The sequence below is a fragment of the Pseudopipra pipra genome, chromosome 3 (genome assembly GCF_036250125.1).
Source record: "Pseudopipra pipra isolate bDixPip1 chromosome 3, bDixPip1.hap1, whole genome shotgun sequence".
NCBI classification, from domain to species: Eukaryota; Metazoa; Chordata; class Aves; order Passeriformes; family Pipridae; genus Pseudopipra; species Pseudopipra pipra.
This window is the reverse complement of record NC_087551.1, coordinates 90,745,929-90,770,384: the sequence shown is the minus strand read 5'-3', so window position 1 is coordinate 90,770,384 and position 24,456 is coordinate 90,745,929. Positions and strand designations below refer to the sequence as shown.

The window sequence follows — 24,456 nt, the reverse complement described above, 5'->3', positions numbered from 1 at the left end:
ATATAATTTATCTCCTCATTTACTTACCTGATTTTGGAGATCCTCACTATAGTGTAAGAGTACAGCAACATATCCCAGTCTTTAGGGATGCTTTTAGGAAAATAAAGGAGGTTCACTTCAGCTGCAATTCCAGATATTAGTAAAACATTAGTGTAATATATGCATCTTCAGTAGTTCTCTGGCTTTCATTCATACCAGCTGGCTGTCTCAAAATCTATAATATATTAATTTCCACAGTATAATGATATGTCTTTATATATCTTTATCCATCTGTATAAAGATGCAAGACGAGAAGTACAAAAAATATGTTTTGGGTCACGACATGTAGATCTTGCATGCCAGTGACGACTCCTGATTTTTGAGAACCTGAAGTTAAGGCTAGTGAAACCTGAAGGCTGTCAGTGCTTCTGAAAACAAAAGTATGTCTTCAATGCTCAAACACAGATGGAAGTGTCTGATCTACCTTTTGAAAATGTTGAAGGTTATCAACAGAAGTGCCTTCTCCTAAACAAACATTTTACTAAACAAACAATTCAACAACAAAACCAGTGGAGGAAAGAATTAGCAAAGGTTACAGAAGTACAGAAAACCCACTTCTAGGAAAATTCCATAGGACACTTTCCATGAGGTGAATGCTGCACACGGGGAACTCAAAGTGAAGCCTTGAATGGTCTGTGCAAAGCTCTTGTGCATTGGGCTGTGCTTCTCTATGCCCACTTTTCAACCTCTTGCTACACAACAGAGCACTGGGCACAGAACAGGCTTATCTCAAACTCCAAAGACTAGCATATGTGTCAAGCCTTGTGTTCTTTCAGTTTTAACACAATTTGATTAATTATGATATGACATGATACACACAATCTGTAGCTTTTAATGAAAGTAGCTCCCCCAACTGTAATTTAAAACTTTTGTCCCTTATAAGTTTAATTATTAAGGTTGTGATTAACTTCACCCAATCTCAGTTACCTAAAAGACAGCTACATAGTCTACACTAGGTATTTAGTCACATTTTATAAACAGTGGAAGGAGTTTCATCCCATTTGGTTTTTTTGACACATACCTGAAAAGGGGCTAAATTTGCCTTTGGACCAGAATTGAGTATATGTGCATATATATACACACATATATACACACACACACATGCACGTATACACATATACAGCTGAAAACCAAGAAAGTCATGGAGTTAGATGAACTTTGGTATTTTGCTATGAAGTCCTGGCTTGCTCAGGATGTGGAAAAATCGAGACTTCCCTTTCTTCCTCTATAGATTTTTGTTAAACTTCTAGAAACCTAGCAGGGTCTCCCAACTTCTGGAACACTTTATCACTTATTTAAACCTGTAGTTACCAACTGAAAAAGAATCACTACTCTCAAGTTTCCAAGAATACTAACAAGAACATAAGTCTTAATTGGGAGATATCTTAGGAAACTTAGTCCAATTGTTTGGAGTTTGGGCTCTAAGTAAAGGTATATTAGTTCTGATGAACAGCATTCTGTGTGATAGAGACCAAACAGCTTCCCCCTTCTTGTTCCATCTACCATGTGTAAAGCACAAATAATAATAAATAAAAACATTTCTAAGAGCCCTAGATTACTATTTACAAAGTGTTAACAGATTTAACTATAAGTAAACCCTTAAGAAATCTGTATATTCTCACCTGTTTCTTATCTCACTCACAGCCTACTTAAAACCGGAGTGTGAATACTGTCACCTAGGGTTTATTTCCAGCTCTTGCTAGGAGAAGGAATCTTGAAAAATACACTGATTTTTTTTTTTTTCCTCAGTCTAGAATCATGTTAGGCTTGAATAGCTTCTGGCTGCATTCTTTTAGCTCTTTCTCTGCAGACAAAAATCTACATCTAAAGCAGGGCATAGTTTAAAATATCACCATTTGCAAGAGCAAATCCAAAAATAGTGTGGGCAAAAAAAGGTGCCACCACTTTCAGAACACATGATGACAGGGAATCGGGTTCTACATGAGGGCTTCATGCTGCTCTGCAGTGCAGACTAAGCTTCAGGTCTGTTTTCTGGTATGTGGTCAGGAGGAGCAAGGAAAGGATTGTGGATGTGCCTCAGGTATAGGAAGTGAAGGTGTGTACAGCTGCAGTGTAACTCCACATTAGCTATTGATATTAATTTTGGTAGTCAGCTGAAACCTTCTAGATGTCACTCTCTACCATGAACAAAGGCTGACAATGGTCTTTTGTCTCACAAGCTGTTTGCTGAAGAAACAAGCTCATTTCTAATAACTAAATGTAATAATTGTATTTTTGTATGACATTATGTCTCTATATAAACTTATGTTAGAAAAATACAACGCAGTATTTAGTATGGAAGATTTAGGAAATGCTAGATTTATAATTTCCAATATAATTAGATGATTTTCTTTAGTATATACAGGAGGACATAGACTTTAATTACAGGATGCCTTCCTACCCTTCTCTCCACAAGACCTAACTCATTCTGGATACAAGACTGAGTTAAATATTTGTATCTGTCTTACACTCTAGTGGTCTGACTCTTCTTTGTTTACTCTTTTTTGTCCAAATAGTTGCTGGTGTAGATTTATTTAATGTCTTACAGATTTTCATTGTCCATAGTTTGTTGCAAGAGTGTTACAGTAAATGAACCCTATAAACATTAATAAATGTATGTTCACAGTAGTGCAGTGAGGATATCAATATTTTCATAGATGCACAAGTGGAGAACAGATCAAAAAAACCCAGAATCTGCAAAATCTGGTTTTAACATGACCTTCTCAATGAGCTAACTCATAACAAGTGGAGATGATTTCTTCAAATATTTCGCTTTTTTAAAAACTATTTGTATGTTCAACATACTGTGCAAATATAGTTTACTTCTGTGAGAAAGATTATTAAGATTATATTTCTCTATTACCGAAAAAGAGTGTAAGAACTTAGATGCATTATCCTGTCTCAAAGTCACATGCACCACAGGTATCTCTGTATGAGCGCTTTTCCAATGGCAAATGTAATGAGAACTAGTTTAAAATAATCCTATTTTTTGCAGACTGAGGTGATCTAATTACATCATATTTGAAATAAACTAAAAATATATAGAAAAATACCACAGCTCACCTGATAGACTGGAAGATCACTTTAAGTCTGAGTGGTAGCCTGAGGTCCAGAACTCAGGGCTGTGGAGAGTCCCAACCTGAGGCTCAGTCCTTCAGAACAGAGTGATTTATTGCAAATGATGTTGAGCACTCTCAGTTCCCTGAACACCATTCAAAAGGTACAGTACTTCCCTAAGGCTCCAAAAATCTGAAAATCAAGATAAAGTTGGGCAGACATATTCAATGAAAAACATAAAATTAGTTGTTGCATTAATATTTTAGCTTAAATTACTTATGTAGCTTCACACAGCATCTCTGTGACACAGGGATAGTTTGGATGACAGAAAACTCTGGGAAGACATTGCCTTCCAAGTTCTGCATGCTATGAGATAAAGCAGTTACAAAAAATAACACTACACAGTTCTAACACATTCCTATGCCCTGCAAGTAGAATGGGAGAGCATGTGATCACTTCTTTAGGGTCTCTGAAATGATGAGTGTACACAGCAGAGCAAAAAAGAAGGAAAGGAGAAAACCAAACTAAAACTGGTATTTCTACTTTTTTTTTTTTAAACTTTTTGAACCTTTTTGTAAAGTTACTTTATGAAACTTTAGCTATAATTTTATCCTAGTTTTCTCATTTAAGTTCTTAATTTTCGTACTGCTACAAATTCATCAAGTGCTGCCTCAATACCTTTTCTGCACTTGCAATCTACTTGAGATGAAGGCCCATGGTCCATGCACGGTAGTATGAGTATGCTTTGAACAGTGTAACAAAAAAGGAGGTTGTGGCAGTGAATTGTGTGAATACCAACACTCTTTATGCAGATAACACAGCAAAATAATTATATTCATCTTGAGTAAATGAATTCTGAATGCTGGTATGGATGAGAATGGGAACTTGTGAGGACAAGTTGGGTTGGAGTTTCATTTCTTGTTAATATTAACAAAATCGGGTCTATGAAAGACTAATTAAAATCAGTTCTTATTGAAATCAATGAATCAAGAGATAATTTGAAGATTAAGGCTGAGGAAGGAGGTATTTTTTTAAACACATTAGTTAGTCTTTACAGCCAGCCAATGGAGACTTGTGTACTTGTCTACATCCAGATACCTGGCTAAGGTACTCTGAATTATTTTCTGTAAGCAAAGATCACTTCACTGAATGCATAGGTACCCTAAGTACCCACAGTGGCAAAAGCTAGGTATTTGAAGCTGGATGATGAATGTGCTCAATACTTCCCCACCTGTCACACTAAGGTAACTTTGCATAGAAGAAAAAAACCCTCATCAGTGGGGTAGGGGAACATACACATTTTTTTAGTGCTTCTAGCAAGTTTACTGAGTTGGTAAACAAATTTGTGGATGTCTCATGATATTCTCCAAAACAAACACATTTTCAGGAAAGAATCAGAAAATAATTTTTAGGACTCTCAGGAGAATTCCTCATATCCTAAGCAAATTTCTGATACAGGAATTTTCAATTTGCAAATTATGTAAACCTTTCCATAAACTTTTCCTTGATGGAAAATATTAGGTAGGTATAAACATCAGGCTTGCAAAATAAATGGTTAAAGTAAGCCAAGCACTGTGAAGTTAGTTAAATACTAGTTACAAGCCAGTGAAACCCTAATTCAGGTCTTTTCATGTATACATTTGATGTAGTCAGTGGTTGAGTTAAATTTTCGTTTTATTCTTTTTTTTGTTTCAACCATTGAGTCTACAATGGTTAAGTTATATTTTTTTCCTGCTTAATTTCATGTATAAGAAAGGACAATGAAAAACATTCAATATTTCTTTTATCTTGATTAATCAATGTGTTATTCCTTTATTAATTGTTTAACTCTATTCAAATCTTAAATTTTTCTTGAAAAAATTATGAATTTTGCAGTTGGTTTTTTCTGTGTCACTTGTGGCTATAGTATGTCAATATCTCATTAGTGTGACTAATTTTTTATTACATTTCTGAGTTAAAATAAAACATTCCCCGCTGTTACATACCCTGGGAAACCCAATGCTTGCACCTAACCTTAAACAGCACTTTGCACAGTCAGGAAAAACTCCTGTGATGCCACTTGTAACTCTGATGAAAATCAGATCCTAAGATTTTCTGTAAGACCTCAAGACAACAAGAAATACAGCATTATCAGGCTTTTACTTTGAGCAATTTCCCTCACACAAAATTCTGCTGGTAGATATGCTGAAGGATAATATAATCCATTCCTCTGCTTTAGTCAAACTCAGCTATTTGGTCATTAAACACCCCCCACTTTTCTTGTAATGCAAATCACTGCAGAGACCCCAGCACCTGGGAATGTCAGCCAGTGGTTCTATGGATAAAAGCTCATTTGGACACACAACTTTTATACATTACTGTCACAGACATCTATTTGTACATTAGGCAAGACAGTGGAGTTAAAAGTGGCACTGGGAAAACAAGTCTGAGATAGAACCAATCTGGTGTTAATTTGCTAATACAGCAGAGCTTCTACTTGTTCTATGTATTTCTCCTAACCCCTCCACCATGCACCCCAAACATCCATTTCTGGATCTGACAGAAAAAAGATACTGGTTAGGATACTGGTCAGGTCTGACAAAGGAAGGGAGTTCTTATTCTCTTATGCAAGAGAAACCAGCCCTTGAGGGTATTGTGGCACATATTTTGCAATATACTTTCACAGACATTTGCTAACAAAAAAGGAACTTTTATTATTTTGTAAATTCCCAAAATCTTTTATTTTTCTCAACTGTTTAGCATCCAAAATCCTTGGATTGAGCAGATAGTCATCATGGATAATTTAATTTGAAGTGGACACAGTTGCATTTACAGACTGTACTGGTTATCTCAATGGTAGCTAAAATTACCAGCCCTGCCAAGAGTATATTTACAAGATAAATGAGAGAAATGGAGGCATGACAGATTAAAGTTTTATAGCTTGTTTTGGGGTTCTGTATTTTATCTATGAGAGCTGTGAATGAAAATGAGTCATCCACATAAGTCCAAGATGAAGAACTTGGTATAAAATGTTTTCATATTAAAAAAAACTAACACAGTTTTCTAGATCCTTAAACATATTCTTAGGGTTATTTTTGGTTGACTAGGTATTACAAAGTCAGACGCCTTATTTCCATTAATTTAGCCTAGCAGACTTCAAAGTAGTAAAACCCAAACAACTCTGAATCTAAAATTATCCCTAAAACGGTCTAAAATAGAACTTCTGTTATTTCTAGTACTGTCAGCACTATAAAATTTCAGAATATGTAGGTTTTTAGTGCTCAATCCCAATGTGTTCAGTGCTATAGGAAGGACATCAGGTATCACCAGGAGTCTCAAGCCCTTATGAGTATTTAGAGATGTATTTCTTCTTCATCAAAGACATACAGTGTGAGAAACTTACCATGGCAACAGTTGATGCAGCTATAGAAAAACAGAGTTGTAAAGCAAAGGGATGAAAGATAATAACACTTCTTGAATGTAAATCTGACATATGTATGTATGTATGTATATTCCCTACACACACACATTCTGCTGCTTCATCCAGTTGCATGGTAAAGTCCAGCAGGTGCCAAGTGATAATAGTACATCTGCATGATAGACAAGGGAGTTCAGTTCTCACAACAAACCACAGTTCTGAATATGTCCTGTGTTTCATTTCCTGATGCAGCTTCTTACTAGCAAACCTGCCCCTTTGCTAATTGCACTTTATTATGTCACTTCGACCTGCTGAGTAACCTTAGCAAATAATTCAGCTTCATTATTTTTCTAATTCTCCATTATAAGGCAGAGATTAAAATATCTACTGCCTTCATTAAGCAGAGTTCTATGCAGAAATTTTCTTCTAAGCTCTGTAGGTGCTATTTAAGCTTTCTAAGAACTATGCAGTATTCTTGGGGTTACAATAACTCTTTTGAATGAGCACTAGATCTCCTAAAGCACGTACTCCACAGGCCTTCACAGTCTAGTGGATGACCCATTTTTGCCTTAGAACTGCAAACAAGTTCAGTAACACTGTCATTAAAGACTATGTAAAGGAAAGTATTGTGCCTCCTTCAGAAACTTAGTTGTTATGAAAATAAAATGATGACTACCATGGATGGATGAACTTGATTGCCAGGTTGAGATCTGGAGTGGGTGACAGTCCCAAGACCTTCAACTAAATAATTTCCTTTCACATGGGAAAATTAGTTATGATGATATAAAAAGTAGAATCCTAATGTTGGTACTGTAACTGAAGTACTCTTCCTGAAGATCAAGGTTATTTCACACTGTCAGCTAAGCAGGACATGGGCTAGAATGATGCAATACAGTCCTTTACAGGAATGCGTTCTGTTTGAATTTAATTAAATAATAAAACTGACTGTAGATCACATTCTGAATTTAATATTCCCTTTTCATTTCTTGATATCAGCATGGATTTTTAGTAAATGAAACCTAAGTAGAATCTGCAGGATTAAATTCTCCTTCAGAAACCTGCTTTGCTTAACTGGAATTCAACATAATGTAACATTCCTGTCAGTTGTTTGCATCTTTACATCATGAATTCAAAAAGAGATATTAAAACCATATATAATTCTCAAAATACTATACAGAATAAGAAAAAGAACCCTATCTGTTTTAAATACTCAGAGAATACTAAACTGCATTCCTATATTATCAGAGAGTAGTAGCATTTCATTTGAATGACAGTGTCCTTGATTATCTTTTCAGCTAAAGTAGGTATATGGGAAGAGGAAAAAGAAAGAGAAAAATTAAAAGAAAGAAGCAGCATATGCAAGGGTGTTGGGTTTGTCTGGTCAGGTTTTGGTAGCAGAAGGGGTTGACAGGGGTGGCTTCTGTGAGAAGCTGCTTGAAGCTTCTCCTGTGTCCTGCAGAGCCAATACCTGGCAGCTCCAGGACGGACCCACCGCTGGCCAAGGCCGAGCCCATCAGGAGTGATAGTAATGCCTCTGTGATAATGTATTTAAGAAGGGTGAAAAAAAAAGTTATTGGGCAGATGAAAACTGCAGCTAGAGAAGAGTAGAGTGAGAACATGTGAACAACAGTGCAAACACCAAGGCCAGTAGAGAAGGAGGGGGAGGAGGTGCTCCAGGCATTGGAGCTGAGGTTTCCCTGCAGCCCATGGTGCAGACCATGGTGAAGCAGGTTGTCCCCCTGCAGCCCATGGAGGACCATGGGGGTGCAGGGATCCACCTGCAGCCCATGGAGGAGACCCACACCGGAGCAGGTGGATGCCCAAAGGAGGCTGTGACCCCATGGGAGGGTCATGCTGGAGTAGGGTCCTGGCAGGGGTCTACTGACCCACGGAGAGAAGAGACCATACTGGAGCAGGTTTGCAGGTAGGACTTGTGGCCCTGTGGGGGACCCAAATTGGAACAGTCTGTGCCTGAAGGACTGCACCCTGTGGAAAAGTGACCCACATTGCAGCAGTTTGTGAAGAACTGTTGCCCGTGGGTTGGACTCATGCTGGAGAAGGACTCTCCTGTGGGAGGGAGACCATGGTGGAGCAGAGAAAGGACTCCCCTCCCCAAGCAGCAGCAGAAAGGCAGAAACAACTTGTGGTGAACTGACCATAACCCCCACTTCTCACCTCCCTATGCCGCTGTGGGCAGAGTAGGTAGAACTTGGGAAGGAGAGAAGGGTGGGGGGCAGGTGTTTTTAAGATGTATTTTACTTCTCATTTTCCTTCTCTGATTCTGTCAGTAATAAATTTAATTAATATCCCCACTTCAAGTCTGTTTTGCCTGTGACAGTGATCGGTGAGTGATCTCTCCCAGTTCTTATCTCAGCTCATGAATCCTTCGTTATATTTACTCTCCTCTGTCCAGTTGCAGAGGGGATGATAGGGTGACTTTGGTGGGTACCTGGCAACCAGCCAGGATCAACCCACTACACCGTTTCACTGAATTGTGCCACTGGTTGTACAGGATTGTTCTAAAGTTCAAGAAGAAATATAATGAATTATTAGCTGAGCAATGAATATGGAATCATAAACGAATACAGTAAACCATGATACAAAATATGTGCATATTTTTTTCTGTTTTCCATGCAGAAATAAATGAAGAAAACCCACACAGAATGCTAAGTCATACATGAGCAGCTCAGCAGTTTGTACCTCTGACTTGGTGGTAACACAGTGTGAAGGTCCTGTAATGCAAGGGCATGTAACAAAGGTATTCACTGTTTTTCTGTGAGGAAGCCATCCATCATGAGCTAATGCATCCTGCATGGCAAAAACAGTGCCAAACGTGATATAAGCAGGTACTCTCACACTATATAATAACACTGTATAACAAGAAACTATACCTCCATTAAATCAATAAAATACAGCAGCAACAGAAATAAACAGGAAATATTGTTTTCACAATTAATTCTTTTCTTATTAGAGCATTGAAGCATTTCTATTATTCTACTTGTACACCCAAATGTTGCTAAAAGATATTAGAAAGTTCTGATTGTTTCCATACAGCAACTTGAAACATTCTTTGGGCACATGACGGATTTACACAATCAACTACACATACTTTTCTTTAATATTTTTCCTTTTAATATGTGAATGATGACCTATACCATTACACCATGGGTATGATCTCCCTCCAATAAACCTTCCTTCTGATTTACAGATTTAAAATATGAAAGTGCAATTGTGTTCTCAATAAATTTTGCTATTCTCTGCTAAAGCATCTGAGGTTTCAAAGTTAATTCAACTATTTTAGGCAAGGAGGCATTTATGCCTTTCAATAAGTACCAAACACAACCTTTTAATAGGATTTATATAAGCAAAACAAACTTTTAAAACAGTGACACGTTGTTAGTAGAAGTTTAGAAATCTGCATTTCTTATGCTTAAATTGACAGAAATTGCTTCTCTTTGAGAATGAAAACTGTGTTCCAGATATGCATGATTTAGAGATTTATTTCAACATGTTATAATGTTGAGTTATAATACAAATTATTTAGTCAACCAGAGGTTGTGAAAGGACAGAAAATCTTTCCCGTGCTCATACTGGCAGGCACAGTTAGTCTTCAGATTCCATAGTCTCAGAACATAAATATTGTATACAGTATGTCTTCACTAAAAGATATCAGCATATTCATGAGAGAAGCTCATGATTTGTCTAATAAGTATGTAGGTCAGCAAATCTTTCAGTGGGAATAATTTTCCTTAAAGTCTCTAAATGGATGTTAGCATCTAGTCTACAGGACCAGAAACAAAACCAGATGAAGAAAAAGCAAAGGCTTAATGACTTCAAAGGTTTTTGTCAGGTCTCAATGATAAATAGTAATGACTAGAAAAATTTAATTAGCTAACAACATAATGGAAGATGGTGATCATCTTTAAAGCCATAATTGGTTTGAGAGTTACCTATGTGGCTGTTCTGTCTCCACAGATCAGTACAGTAAAACTGATAACACATGATACTTTTTCTGATAACTCTTGAGTTTTAATAACTGGCAGAAATCACAGAGTGCATCGAAGTTTTTTTGGAGGACAAAAAAACCTTCAGAAGACATTAGGATTGTTTTCTTTGTTTTCAGTTTTTCCTGTGATTTTACATGTTAATTAGGGTTCTTTTTGTACTTTATCTGTTGACAACAGAGGATGACTTGAAATAATAACAAATATGATCTTTATTTTTTGGGCATTAATTACAGCCAGCCCTTTCAACTATGGCCTTCCTTTTCATGCAAAAACTTTGTAATGTCTTAGTGAAATGAATTTTTTTTTAATCCTACCTTAGAAAAAATGCACTACAAATAGACTCTGTCCTCCTCAATCCCAAAAATTCATACATTCTGATAGAGGGATAAGTTGGTTCTTTGTCACATAAGATTAATTTATAACCTATGATTCTGACTCCATGAAATTTTTTCCCAAAACAACTTTATCTTCTTGCCATCTACAGCATTATAAAAGAATTCAGGTAATACTTACGGAAAAAAATTACTATTTTCTTTAACATCTTTGCTAAAACGTTGTACTAAATAGATTGCGTAAAGAGATTATAATCTTGTTTAGATTTGGTATTTCTTTCACAAAAGAAATTACAGGAAATTACAGGAGAACAATTTTCTGTCAAAATATGTAGCTGCTTAGGAAATTCAAGTAGATTTTCTCAGTTGTCTTTTCCTTTTACACAGTATTTTTCCATAAAAGACAGGAAGTGTACCAGTAACTTTACAGAACATGAGGTATCTCTAAGAAGGTTGCAAGAAGAACACTGATATCCAGTGCTGTCCCTACTTAACCTTTATACAATCTCAACTTAACATTTTCTGCATTTTAATGCAATACAATATGGAAAATGTTCTAGGACTTCCTTTCCTTAATAGATCATATACTTCTTTCAGACATTAACAAAGACTTCTTCTTTCCAATGTTTAGCTTATTCTATGACTCTCCTTTACTTCTATTTATAATTTTGTAGTTGTGATATTTGTTGCAAAACTTTGGACTTCTGAGAAAGATGGTTCACAAAACAACAGTCCTACTGTCAAACATGAAGGAAATACATCACTAATGTAGACCAAATTTTTTTTATTTGAACACAATGCATCACCTACATGTTCTTGATTTTAACCTTAAGATAATAATCCTGGGTGATATTTCATGAGAACATTGCTGGCAAAATCCTTGCAAGAATACTTTTGAACAGCCTAGTATCTGCTACAGCAGAAGAACTTCTACCTGAAAGCCAATGTGGTTTCAGAGCCAACAGGAGTACCACAGACATGGTATTTGTTCTCAGACAACTGCAAGAGAAATGTAGGGAACAGAACAAAGGTCTCTGTGTAACCTTGGTTGACCTCACCAAAGCTTTTGATACTGTGAGCAGAAAAGGTCTATGGCAGATTTTGGAACGTTTAGGATGTCCCCCCAAGTTCCTTAAAATGATCATCTCACTTCATGAGGATCAGCGTGGCCAAGTCAGATATGGCAATGCACTTTGTGAGCCCTTTCTAATAATGAATGGTGTGAAACAAGGTTGCATTCTTGCACCAGCTCTATTCACAATCTTTTTCAGCATGATGCTCCAAAGGGCCACAGCAGACCTCAATGAAGAAGATGGTATCTACATTTGATATCATACCGATGGAAGCCTATTCAACCTAAGGCGATTGAAGGTCCACACCAAGACCTTAAACCATCTTGTCCGGGAGCTGCTTTATGCTGATGACGCCGCCCTTGTTGCCCACACAGAAGCAGCTCTGCAGCATTTAACATCCTGCTTTGCAGAGGCTGCTGTGCTTTTTGGGCCGGAAGTCAACTTGAAGAAGACAGAAGTTCTCTATCAACCTGCACCTCAGGAAGTCTTCCTTCATCCCCATATCACCACTGGTGAATCAGAGCTCAAATCAGTCCAGCAGCTTAATTACCTAGGTAGCATCATCTCCTCGGACGGTAAGATTGACGGAGAGATAGACAACAGGTTAGCAAAGGCATATAGAGCTTTTGAAAAACTCCATAAAAGAGTTTGGTGAAATAAACACCTGAAGAAAAGTACAAAGATCAGTGTTTACAGAGCCATTGTGCTGTCTACTCTTTTATATGCATCTGAATCATGGGTCATCTACCGCCACCACCTGCGACTCTTAGAACGTTTCCATCAATGCTGTCTCCGTACAATCCTAAACATCCACTGGTCAGATTATGTGACTAATACGTCTGTTCTAGAACAGGCACCTGTTATGAGTATTGAGGCCATGTTGCTGAGAACACAGCTGCGCTGGGCAGGACACGTCTCAAGGATGAAGGACCACCGCCTCCCTAAGATCTTGCTTTATGGTGAACTTGCCACTGGCTGCCGCAAGAGAGGAGCCCCGAAGTGGAGCTACAGGGACTTCCTGAAACAACATCTCAGCCTTGGCCATATTGATCTTCATCACTGGTCTACTCTGGCCTCCAATCAGGAGGTCTGGAGACACACCATTTATAACGCTGCTGCTTCTTTTGAGAACACACGCGGGACTACTCTTGAGGAGAAACGAAACGCAGAAAGAACCATGTCTTGTCAATAGCACCTAAGGAGTCTTTCTGCTGTGCCTTTTGCAACCAGACTTCTCTATCTCGCATTGGCCTTTTTAGCCACCAGGGCGCTTGTAACAAATGTGGGTAGAGCCCCTCCCAAATCTTCATTCGTGAAGCCTAGCCATGACTATAAATCCATATTTTATGGTAAAATGTTAAGCCTTTCAACTGATGATTCTAACAGTAACTTGGTCGCTTTACTAAATTCCTGATACTCAGCTCAGAAGCGCAGTACTGGCTGTAGTTTGGTTCTCTGGCAATAGGGAGACACAGGTTCTTCCAACCTGCCATGCTTAGTCACAAGGTGTTCACATCCATTTCTTCAGAGCTACCACACAGTGACCTGTTTCACATGCACTCATTCACTTTCAGTAACATCAGTGTTATGCAGGTTTGGGTATAATGGAGTAATTATGGCTGGGCTACAGACTGAACATGGAGTAAGAAGACAGATCTCCTGTCTTTATGGCTGTAGCTCTGTTATGCTGAATGGAGGTTGAGGACCTCACAGAGTTAGAAAAACGTTGTCAGCATCCTTTGTGGTGAGGTCAGGAATTTCCTAAGATTTTCATTTATTCATATGAAGATTTAAGCCCTTTGTTAAAACAGAGTAAGATAAGCTGAATAGGAAAGAAATAATTACATGGTGCTACTTCATTTTCTAATAGAGGTTGCTTCATTAGGAATATCTAATTTTTCTAGTTAAAATGGCTCTTGAATACACGCAAAACATCTCCTAGACTAAAATATAATTTGTTGATTTAAGTACTAAAAACTATATTGCACTCTTTTCTTTTAAAGATCAAACTGTTCTATGGATGAGGTCAACCTGGACAAACAAAGAAAAAAAATCTTAGAATATTTTAACAAGATTTTGCTTTTCCCACCTCTCTTTTCCAGTGCTTTTTAACTCATTGTTTTGATATTTTATACTGCTTTTAGTTCCTATTACAATTAAAACTAATTGGTATGTGAATTCAGCCAAAGAAAATGTTTAACTGGTGACCAGTGTCCTGGAATAATCTGCAGCATAAGTGAAGTTATGTGTTTTCTGATGATGCACATAAATTTTTAGGACCTAAAAATTATGGCTGACCTGACTGGTGGATGTGTGGAATATGTCACAACGTTCCACAGGAGACCTGAAGATAATTAGAATAAGCAGACTCTCTTGTTACTCTTTCACAAATTAAGAAGGTAGATTTTTGTTTTCCTAAGACATAGCTGATTAACTGCAAGACTTCGGAAACAGTTGTGAACTATACTTTGCAGTTGGCACAGAACACATGCAGTCATGGGTAATTTTTCATACTATTTTCCTGAAAATCAGTAGAAAAACTGTTTGCAAAAACAGTTGCTTACACTGTTAATTGTTAACCTACTTTTTCCAAATAATTCTTATATAAGAATATTTCACAATGCATAATTTTACTGATACATTCTGCCATTTTTTTTAATCTACACAAATAATGGCTTTAAAGTGGACTTGGAGACAGGAATATTAAAGGACACTGTTCTGCTAAAAAGCTATATTTATTGGAGTCTATCCTCAAGGAGTTCACAGTAGTTACCCTCATATAAAAATCTGATACGCAAGCGAGAAACTAGTTTTATGTATTTTGCCCTGGATCTCACATCAGGTATGACCTAGTCACAGCTTTATGTAATTTATCATTTCAATAAGGCATGTGAGCATTTCCTGGAATACTTATATAGTAAAATCTATAATGTATAGTAATTTATAATCACGGTTAAACCAGTATGATGAAAATGTATTTATAGGAGTGGAAAGTATTTTTCTTTTTTGTATAGATATACCCTGAATGAAGCAAATTTGCATAACTACATGCAAGGTGGGTAGATGGAAGCTTTTTCCTACAGTGGTACATTCACACTGATGTGCCTGCAATATGCAGACAAACCTTAATTCCATGTTATATCACTCTGGCCTGTAGAGTGGTTGCAGCACATAAATAAAACTAATTTATAAAGACCTTGAGGCAACCCTTTGGAGAGGAAAATTAAATCTTTTATATCTTGCTATACAATACAACTTGTGGTTTGTAAGTAACCGTTGAATACCACAATAGCTGGAAAATGTTAAATCAGCCAGACCACAGTCATGGGAAAAGATGCCAGAGTAATAAATGTGTCTAAGATTGTGTATTTGGCGCACAACGTCATCAGTTTTGTTTATTAACTCTTATGTGGTTTAACAATCATGAAAGAGGACGAGAATTTGTAGGTTTTGTATTGTGATTAGGTTTACGCTTCTGAATCTGTGGACAAAGTTGTAACTGAGCTGAATTTTTTTGTTTGTTTCCAGTCAAAATTTGTCTTCAGCCAAAGTCTCATATATAATCTGAAGTCTATTTAAAAAAATCACCCAAGACAAATCTTTATGTTTAAATGTATTTAAACAGAGAAATATTAGAAAGTGATGCCTTGATCCATACCATTGCATAGTAATACCATTACTGTCCTTGCCATTCTAAAGCATAAAAAGGAAAAACATACCAAGCATAAGAATAAATAACAAACTTCCTGTCTCTATACAGATACATTTGTCATAGGAAGAAATGATACATATTTTCAGAAGCAAGGATAAGCTAGTGTTGTATTTTTTTATGTTATGTGACTAGCTTGTTTTCAAAATGTAGGCATACTTTTAGTAAACAGCAGCTCATGTTTTTAGCAGGAGCAGTTATAAAAATATACCATCTTAATATTTACCATTAAAAAGCTAGATGACAACACTTCTTTTATTTAAGTGAGAGGTATCATAATATATAAAAGTAAATGTTTTGATTGCCATTACACCATAATCATTATGCTGCTACGCAGAGAAACACTGCTGGAAAGAAATATTTATTTTAAAAATGTTGGTGAATATGTTGTTAATAAACACAAATGCACAGATAAAATAGGAAATAGGAAAACCCCCTGAGATGCAGCAGAGCTTACCTGAACACTTCTCAGCAGATCTGCTGCTTAGCTGTCCAGTGCCTGTGTGTCCCTGAAACAGCGAGACAGAATAAACTCAGTGTAACCATCATGTAGCCTACTAAATTCACTTAAACACTTCAAACGACAAAACATACTCATCATAAACTATTCAAAAAGAGCTAGCATGCAACTCCAGCTGCAAGAGATTTTGTTCACAAACTGAACAGCAATCGGCCTGTACTTTAGTCTCATCAAAAAAGTAAACCAATCACATTGACAAAAAGCCACTGTAAACAAAAAGACTGTATTTAAAGGATAAACAGTTTTGGCATCCCTACCATCAAGTCTTCTGTTCTTTTTTTTTCTTCATCAAAATTTAGGTTATATATTTGTTGTTAGCAAGAGTTGCATTACTATTATTGTTAATTTTAGTTCTGTTTATTACGTTGAGGGTTATATATTGTAGAATAATTTTGTTGTCACTAGTTAATGTTAATTAGTTGTTTTAATAGCCTATATACCTATTTGTTATCTTTTGGTAGGTTTACTTTTTTAACTATCAGTAACTTAATAACTGAGAATATTTTACATTACTGTTGCATACTCAAAATTACAGAGTTACTATTAGTGTTACCTGTTTAACGTTTAGTCATCCTTTGAGTCCTGCGACATATTTCCTTAATAATCATCAGCCATCAAGTCTGATAGTCTCAAAAGAATATCAGCCCTCTAAACTGCCTTCAAGGGCGGTGATATTTAGCACTGAAAATTACAAATAAAGTTTTTGAAGTTGAGTACCAACAACTGGGCAGTGACACTGATGATTTGTTTATCAAGACAAATTGTTATATACTACGAAAAATGCAGTCAACGCACTCTTCTGAGTGAAAACAAATAGGTGAATCTATGCAATGCTTACATGTTGAATGGGATATTTAATGTGCGGGGAAACTCAAAGGTTGAAGAACTAGCATTTAGACAGTCTAACAGTGGTAAGTGGTAATCTTACCTCTTTAAACTCCATTACATTCTCACGAGAGACATGCTAATACAAACAAGTCAATCAGAGTTTGTGTTTAGCAAGATCAAGCTTAAAGGATAGTTTAAAATCCATTTATTGTTCTAAAGCATTTTTTTCCATTAACATGTTATACATTAGTGGATACTAACCATGATTCATGTAACAGTTTAGTTTGTTAACTTTTAAATTATTTAACAACCAGAAGTTATTAATACAACTTTTAAAGTCTTACACAAAAAATCTTAAAACAGGCTTGGGTTCATTTTTGTAATTTTTATATAAAAACATTTTAGGCATCTCTTGAAAAAGAAATAAAGCAGGCATTTAAAGCTAGAAAACAAGTAATTCCAAATTTAGTTTGTTACAAAAGGTTTCAGCTTTATTGACAAATTATGGCAAACATATTTGACAAAATTATGGTTTCCTATTTAGAGAAGCTTACACATGGAACTTTAAGTGATTTTTTTAACAAATACAGGTTAAAACACTGAACAACTTCAGTTAGCTACATACATACAGTAGCTGCTTGTTTTCAACCCCATTAAAACAGCATTTAAAATTAAATTTACAAACTGAATATCGAACATCTTAATCTAAACTAACATATATTAAAAAAGACAGGTTAAACATCTTATCTACAGCTTGATTATTGTCTGGTTCAAAAAGAAAAAGGAAAAGGAAAAAAATAATCATATTACAGTCTTTTAGCAACCCTAAACAGAAACTCAGCCTTAGCTAGTATGTAGAGACTCGAGATCTGTAACAGTGTCATGCTTTTTAAGTTACACACAGCAATGAATACAACCAATAGAACATCATCTTTGAATAGTTTATAGACAATGTTTGCCAAAGGATTTTTGTCTCTGTTTTTTTAAGTCCGTGTTATAAAATAATACTAATGCCAATGTCACGCCAATGTTATAGGAAATACAAGTAGTACATAGGATAATAATGAGCAGTAATCCCTAGGATAGAAAAGAAATGGACTATTACTTGTCTTGTTGCTGTTTATGTGGAGACCACAGGCTATTAATTGTCTTTGAGATGAGGTCACAGATGAGGAGGACCTTCAATATCTACCATAGGGGTGTTCCCTGTAACCCCCTCTGGCTGACCTTGGAGGTGGTGCCTTTAGGCTGGAACGGGTTGTGGCCCATTCTTCTTGTGCTAAAAACAGAAGAGAAAAACAAATTTTGTAAATATCTAAAACTGAAAGAACAAGGGGATGCCACTGCTAATGGCTGTCAAAATTCTTGAATATTTTGTCTGAAACCTTTAGAAAATTAAAATGAGGATGGTGTTATCATCCATTGCTTTACCCTCCTACAAAAGCTTACAGAAAACTAACCTACTTCTCTACACAGGCAATCAGTCTATCTCAGGAAGAACAAAGTCTTACACCTTCACTTTCAGCAGAGAATGAAAAACTACTGTGGTGATGGTACAGACAGCTCTGGAAAAATTATTGTGTAAGTCTACCAGTTCAGAATTTATTTGATGCTTTGAGTTTCTAGCATTTAAGTTAAAGCACAAATTTGAATAGCATTTAATGTAATTGGTATGGTAACAAGATGAGAAGTTGAATCATGAAAGGATAAGAGAGGCATGTTTGATTTTTTACTTCCATTTGAGATGAAAAGAAAGAAAATAATGGAAGAAAAAACAATGTGTAGCAGTGAACCTACTGCATTAAGCAAAAAGAGATTTTACTTTGCATTATCTTTAGAATACTTTTTCAAATTCTGTGAATGAAATATGCTCAGAAGGATAAAAAATCTAGTTCAGTTCTTACAAAGTTTTTATAAATCGTCTCCTCCTCCCTGACAAGGTATTTTGGAAGCTAACTCTGAGCAATCAGGAAATTACCTTCAGTTGTGGTCTAGCAGTTGAACCCAAAACTTGAATTCTCTCCTAAATCAGCTAGTGGATTGTGAAATGATTTCTGGTTTTGTCTTCCACTGACTTCAACTGATCATACAGAGTGATTAAAATGGAAATGCAGAAACCATAATGTATCATGGATCTTATAACACATCATTGTGCAATATTCCTAGTATCTTGTTTTTGCTAATGACTGCTGATTTATGTGGCCACTAAGAAAATAATTAGCTGGCACTAGACAAAAATACTAAATGGTTGAAAGAGGTATCAAAGATTCCTTTTGTAAAATGATAATGCTATGTGAAAACAGAAAAATGAAAATATAAAACATTAAAAGCCTGTTAAAATTCTGAAAGCTATTTCTTCTCTGTAAGATGTCTTCTTTGCAACTACATTTCATTATCTTGTTGCCTTCCGGTATGAGAGGAAGGCACAGGGTATGAGGGAAAAGCAGCTATACAGCTTACAGTGAGGCTCAGGTTGCATGTATTAGGAGTGGACATCTCTGGAGAAGATTTGGTAGCAGCTGATCTTGCTATGGAACAAAAAACATTCCTGTTGTGATTTTTTGGTGCACTCCATTTATTTTCTTTTTCTTTGAGCTTTTCAGGATGTTCTCTTGTTGAATATCAGGGGTTTTATGGTCACACGAAACCAAAGTTTACTGTGGAAAGCTATTGCCTACAGGGCTGAAGAAGAGGCAGCCAATATGATATAGTTCTAAATCCTCAGGTTTCTCATTCCTAGAGGGAATCAGTTTCCATATAGTGAATTTAAAAATCCTCTCTCTGCAATATGTTTCATTACACCCTTTAAAAATGGCATTTTGCTGTAAATTTGCTGCAGCTTCAATTACCCTTTGCTGAAGTGTCACTGCATTTGCAGAGAGGCCTCGGGGAGAAGTGAGATTTATATGGAAAAGGAGAAGCTTTATTTATATAAATGAAAACGACTGAAGTAGTAAAAATACTCACTAAATGTACAACACAAAGACAAACCCATTTCTTGTTCCCTTTCAGTCCTCTCACAGTCATCTGGACAGAAACACCTTCATATAAAGGTGAAATGTGCAGTATTTTTGGTAGTCCTCATGCAGTGAAAAATTACTTTATATTACCAACCGGAGGAAGCTGTTTTTTCCTTGACTGTTCTTAAACCAAATTGCTGCTCTTGACAGAGTACAAAACCAGAATTGTAATTTGTGGTACAAGTCTCTTTTTCAGTAATATGGTGGACCTATTTGCTTGATTTCAAACTTTAACACCATTATCGACACCATGGTTGACAGCTAACAGCTCCTGTTGATATTGCACGATAGACCCTAGTGTACTAACAGGTGAATCCACAGCCAAAACACAGATGGAACTTTTGGGATTACGGCCTTCAAGTGGGAAAACACTGGCATCTACCACTCATACAGCAGTAAAGGATTATATATTTATTGTGGAGAAAGGAACATGATAGGGAGCAGCACTATCAAGAGTCTCTGAATCACACTATGCCAATAAATTTCAAGATGGAGCCACACCAAAAAAGAAGTCAGATTACTAGTGGGTTTTTTCCTGTGGGGATTTTTAAAGAACAACAACATATCTGCATGCCAGTAATTAAAGGTTCCTTGATGTGCCAAGCTGGTCTTTCATGTCTCCACTTCAGAAATCCAATGTAAGCTTTCTTCTTTCAGCATCGAGGGAAGAAACGGGGCTTCTGAGAATGGAAATCTCTTGTCTTCAGGAACAGTCTTAGAAGACTGGAGCCATATAGACTACCTCAGTAGCTTGTTGGATTACCAGGCTCAGTTTCACTGTGTTTGAGAACAGGAGAACAGTGGAGCCTGTCTCTGAAAGATTGTACCAAAAAGGGACAGAAAGAGAGCCTTAATCTTAGTAAAGTCACATGTTAATGAAGTGGAAACTGAGAGAGATTTTAGGTGAAGAGCAGGTAACAGGTGTAGCTTTGGAGATGAAAAGGTAATTGGGAGAACTGCAAGTGAGAGACTGACCAAGAGCTGAAGAAATGTGCAGGGTGGTCATTGTGTTTTAACGCTGATTCTTTTTCCTTCTTCTGATTCCTGTTGAAAGAAACTCTGTGCAGTTTGACCTTTCTCTTCCCTCTGTGACGTCCAGACCCCCATCCAGTCCTTATGCCACAGCAGACTCCACTCATGCCCTGTCCTTTTCACTTCTGACTGTCCCCAGTGCTATCAGGTGCCAAAGACTGTGACTGAAAAGAAATCCACACAGGGAGCTTAATAACTGAGGGCAGAGGGTCCGGCTTTTTCAGGAACTTGGTGTTATTTCCAACTTTGACATTCTAAGTTAAGGAGAAATACTGTATGTTTCGCTTTCAGAAACTAAAACTATAAGTTATAGCAGCATGAGGGAAACCTAATAGCGTTTATATGTGAGGAATCTGAGTGTGCTTGGGCATGAGGTTTCCTGTGGGTGTGGTAACAAGTGTTGTAGCTTCTTTGATAAGAAATTAAAGACATGGGCAAAACCCTTTTAATTACACTGCATACTTTCAGTTTGCTGTATGCTCCCTGTCAATTGGTATTTGAAGCTCACCTTTAGGATATAAAATTAATTATTATCAGTCAATCAGCACCCTTGGTTTATGACTGATGAAATGATATGTTAGTATTTTTGCAGTGCTTTTTATGGTTCAGATTGACTCTTATTTATTATACTGTGTTCATTGAGTTATATAAATGCTTTCAGTATCTATTACAGACTATTGATATATTAGTTGAGGCTATCTTTGAACATTATTGTTTGATCATTGCTAGGAGACTCATTAGCTTTGATCTAATGTTTAAATACAAAATTATAGTTAGATTTTTTTTCTTACTGGAGAGACAGAATGAAAAAAGATCATACCATTTTTAAGCTGAGAATTTCCTCTGAATATGAGATCTAAATGGTAACATTTATAGCACAGAGATAGGTACATATGAAGTTGTTTCTGTCTTACTATTTTACCTACGTATTATTGAAAGCACAGAAAAATTCAGTGGCTCATCCATATGGATATCATCACATGCTTAAATGACTTGAAGTACAAGATTCAAGAAAAGCACATATTCAGACACCTTTTTTTCACTCTTCAATCTGCATTCTGCAACTTTGTCATGGAATTTTCCAGCATTGAATAAAACTCTTTGACAAGGGAAACAATGCAAAAAGGGAAACAATGAAATAATTAAAGGCAGATCACATTAATGGATGCTTTAAAATAAAAATACATATTAACAGCATGTGATTTACATATGAATGTGTTATTTTCTAATATTTTTGTATTTATATTCATTGCTTAGTCCCTGTAATAATAAAGACCTGATCACTTTTTCTTCCTAATAAATTATTTAACATCTGAGTATTGCCCACAATTATTTGGCACAATTTTATTAATCTCTGGTCAATTATTTTGGACAGGTGGCCAGGAAGAGATTAAAAAGAGCTATTCTGTTCAGATGGTTATGATATATATAACAGCAAGTAGTATAATGGTTTAATTTAATTTTTCACTTAGCTTTCAGTGTTTTAGAAACAGAAGTTGCTTTTAATTCAGAATAAAATATTTTTATTTCCTATAAGCAAAAATCTCCACCATTTTTGCAAGGTCATTTGTACTGCATGCATGTGCAGAGAGCATGCTGCACTTGGGATAGAGTTCAAGTGGAATTCAGGAATTGTGATTACTAGCTCTACTCCTTGTTTGCTCAGTGACCTTGGATAACTGTTCAATATTTTGTGGTATGGCTTCCTCACTGGTAGAATGAGACAAGAATACCTATCTCCCTGGGGTGTTCTGAGATGTAGTTAATTGCCTGAGCAGTAAGAGAAAAGTGATATAGATATGCTGAACAGAAGACCCAATAGAAACCAGACATATTGCTTTAAAGCGAGAACGCTGAAAATTAGAATGCTTTTCTTTGGATAATTCAATTTGTGCTGTATTTCTAGTAAGCCTCCAAACTTCTCCCTCCATGAAAAGATGGATGGAGACAAAGTACTAAGCAGTGGATGGAAAATTTGCCCTACACAAGCTAATGACTGAAGCTCAACTAACATTGACAAAGCAAATGTTTCACCCCATAAATCCACATGGAAAAGACAGCAGCAGTTTTCTTGTGTCATAATTGGACAAGTATATATTATTTTAGACAAAAATTCAAGAACAAGTACTTGTCTTTTTTCTTTTTTTAAGGAGAGCATCCACTTATTTTTTTCACTCTTCCGGTCTCTTCTTGCTTGTCTGCAAACCTTGAAAAATACACAGGATTTTCTGACCTGACATCTATGCATTTTATAATTTGTGAGAAGAACAGCTAAGTGACTATCTTTCAAATCACAAATGGTACCTTTCTTTGAAATGTGGAATCTTCAGAAGACAAAAAATGATTTCAAAACACAGGCTCAAAACCATTATGCTTACTTACACCATGCTCAAAAACCTATAAAAACCCCTACAAAAACTATATATAGCTATATAGCTTAAAAACTAGAAATTAATGGAAAACCTTGTGGTTTAACAGTCTAGTTTCTGAACATGTCTGTAGCTGTTAAAAAACCCGACTACTGCCCCTATGCTTGACAGTACCTTCTCTTCAGGAGGGCCAACAAATTAAACTGCACGACTACTCCAAATCTACTTTAGTATTGTGAGCTTCCCCGGCTTAATCAGGTGGTAAAAAATCACAGACATCCTCCAGCTGACTTAGCACTGAAGGAGATGAGCTTGTGCACGCCCCTCTGCCAGCCCCCCCTGCAGGTTAAGTAACGACAGCAGGAGCTACAGAAAATGATTTCTTGGAAGACTTCAGCCACTCTTGCAGTGAACACCTGCCACAGGCAGGAAAGGAGAAGCATCAAAGTACATCAAAAACTAGATTGAGAAACTGTAATGCAGGGAGGAAACAGACTATTATCAGTGTTGCTGTGAGGTGACTGTGAATGTGACAGTGTGAGGGAGTTTTGTTTTTCTCTTCAGTAAAAACAAATTTTCTACTACTTTATGGTCATGCAACATGAAATATGCAGTGTCATATTGCATCTGGAATTAAATAGATGCACATCAGTATTACAGGACTTCTGTCTTAGATTCTCCAAGTCAACAGTTCCCACGGTGCAAGGCAGGGAAATTACATTTGAAATATTACATAGGAAAGTTTTGCATGATTTACTTATGCTTATTTTGTCATAGAAAATGATTTATAATTCAGGAGTAATAGAGTAAGCACAACAAGTCACTATAAATTAAAATCAATCTATTTTCTCTTGCTACATGTGGATTTTTTCAGTGTTGTATCATAATAACTGAAATACTAAAGTTTTAGAATATCCAGACAGTTAAAAGAATGCAGTGGGTTTAAATAGGGAACTTTTGAAAGAATTATAACCTAATTATAACACTGACTTGACAAAACAGCAATAACTCTAGTATTGTCCCCACATTAGTCATCATGGCTGAATTAAAAATGTGTTCCTTTTCCCACGAAC

The 24,456-nt window shown here is 36.3% G+C and overlaps 1 protein-coding gene across 24 annotated transcripts in view; it reads right to left on the bottom strand.

Annotated features, from left to right (window-relative positions):
• Window positions 1-24,456, bottom strand: part of KHDRBS2 (KH RNA binding domain containing, signal transduction associated 2) — a 735,331-nt gene that overhangs the window by 386,614 nt on the left and 324,261 nt on the right. For 6 of the 24 annotated variants that reach the window (XR_010429445.1, XR_010429428.1, XR_010429430.1 and 3 more), the window contains 4 exons: window positions 18,190-18,241; window positions 16,072-16,123; window positions 3,103-3,288; window positions 28-1,162 (listed from right to left, as the gene is read on the bottom strand). Coding sequence is in view for 4 of the 24 variants with exons in the window: in XM_064650303.1 (XP_064506373.1) it covers window positions 16,072-16,123; window positions 18,190-18,241 (104 nt within the window). In the remaining 20 variants the exon portion in view is untranslated. Of the gene's footprint in view, window positions 1-23; window positions 1,163-1,196; window positions 3,289-5,081; window positions 5,200-9,193; window positions 9,302-16,071; window positions 16,124-17,152; window positions 18,242-24,456 lie in introns of those variants that run through there. The other 18 variants (XR_010429446.1, XR_010429450.1, XR_010429448.1 and 15 more) reach the window with 13 other exon arrangements.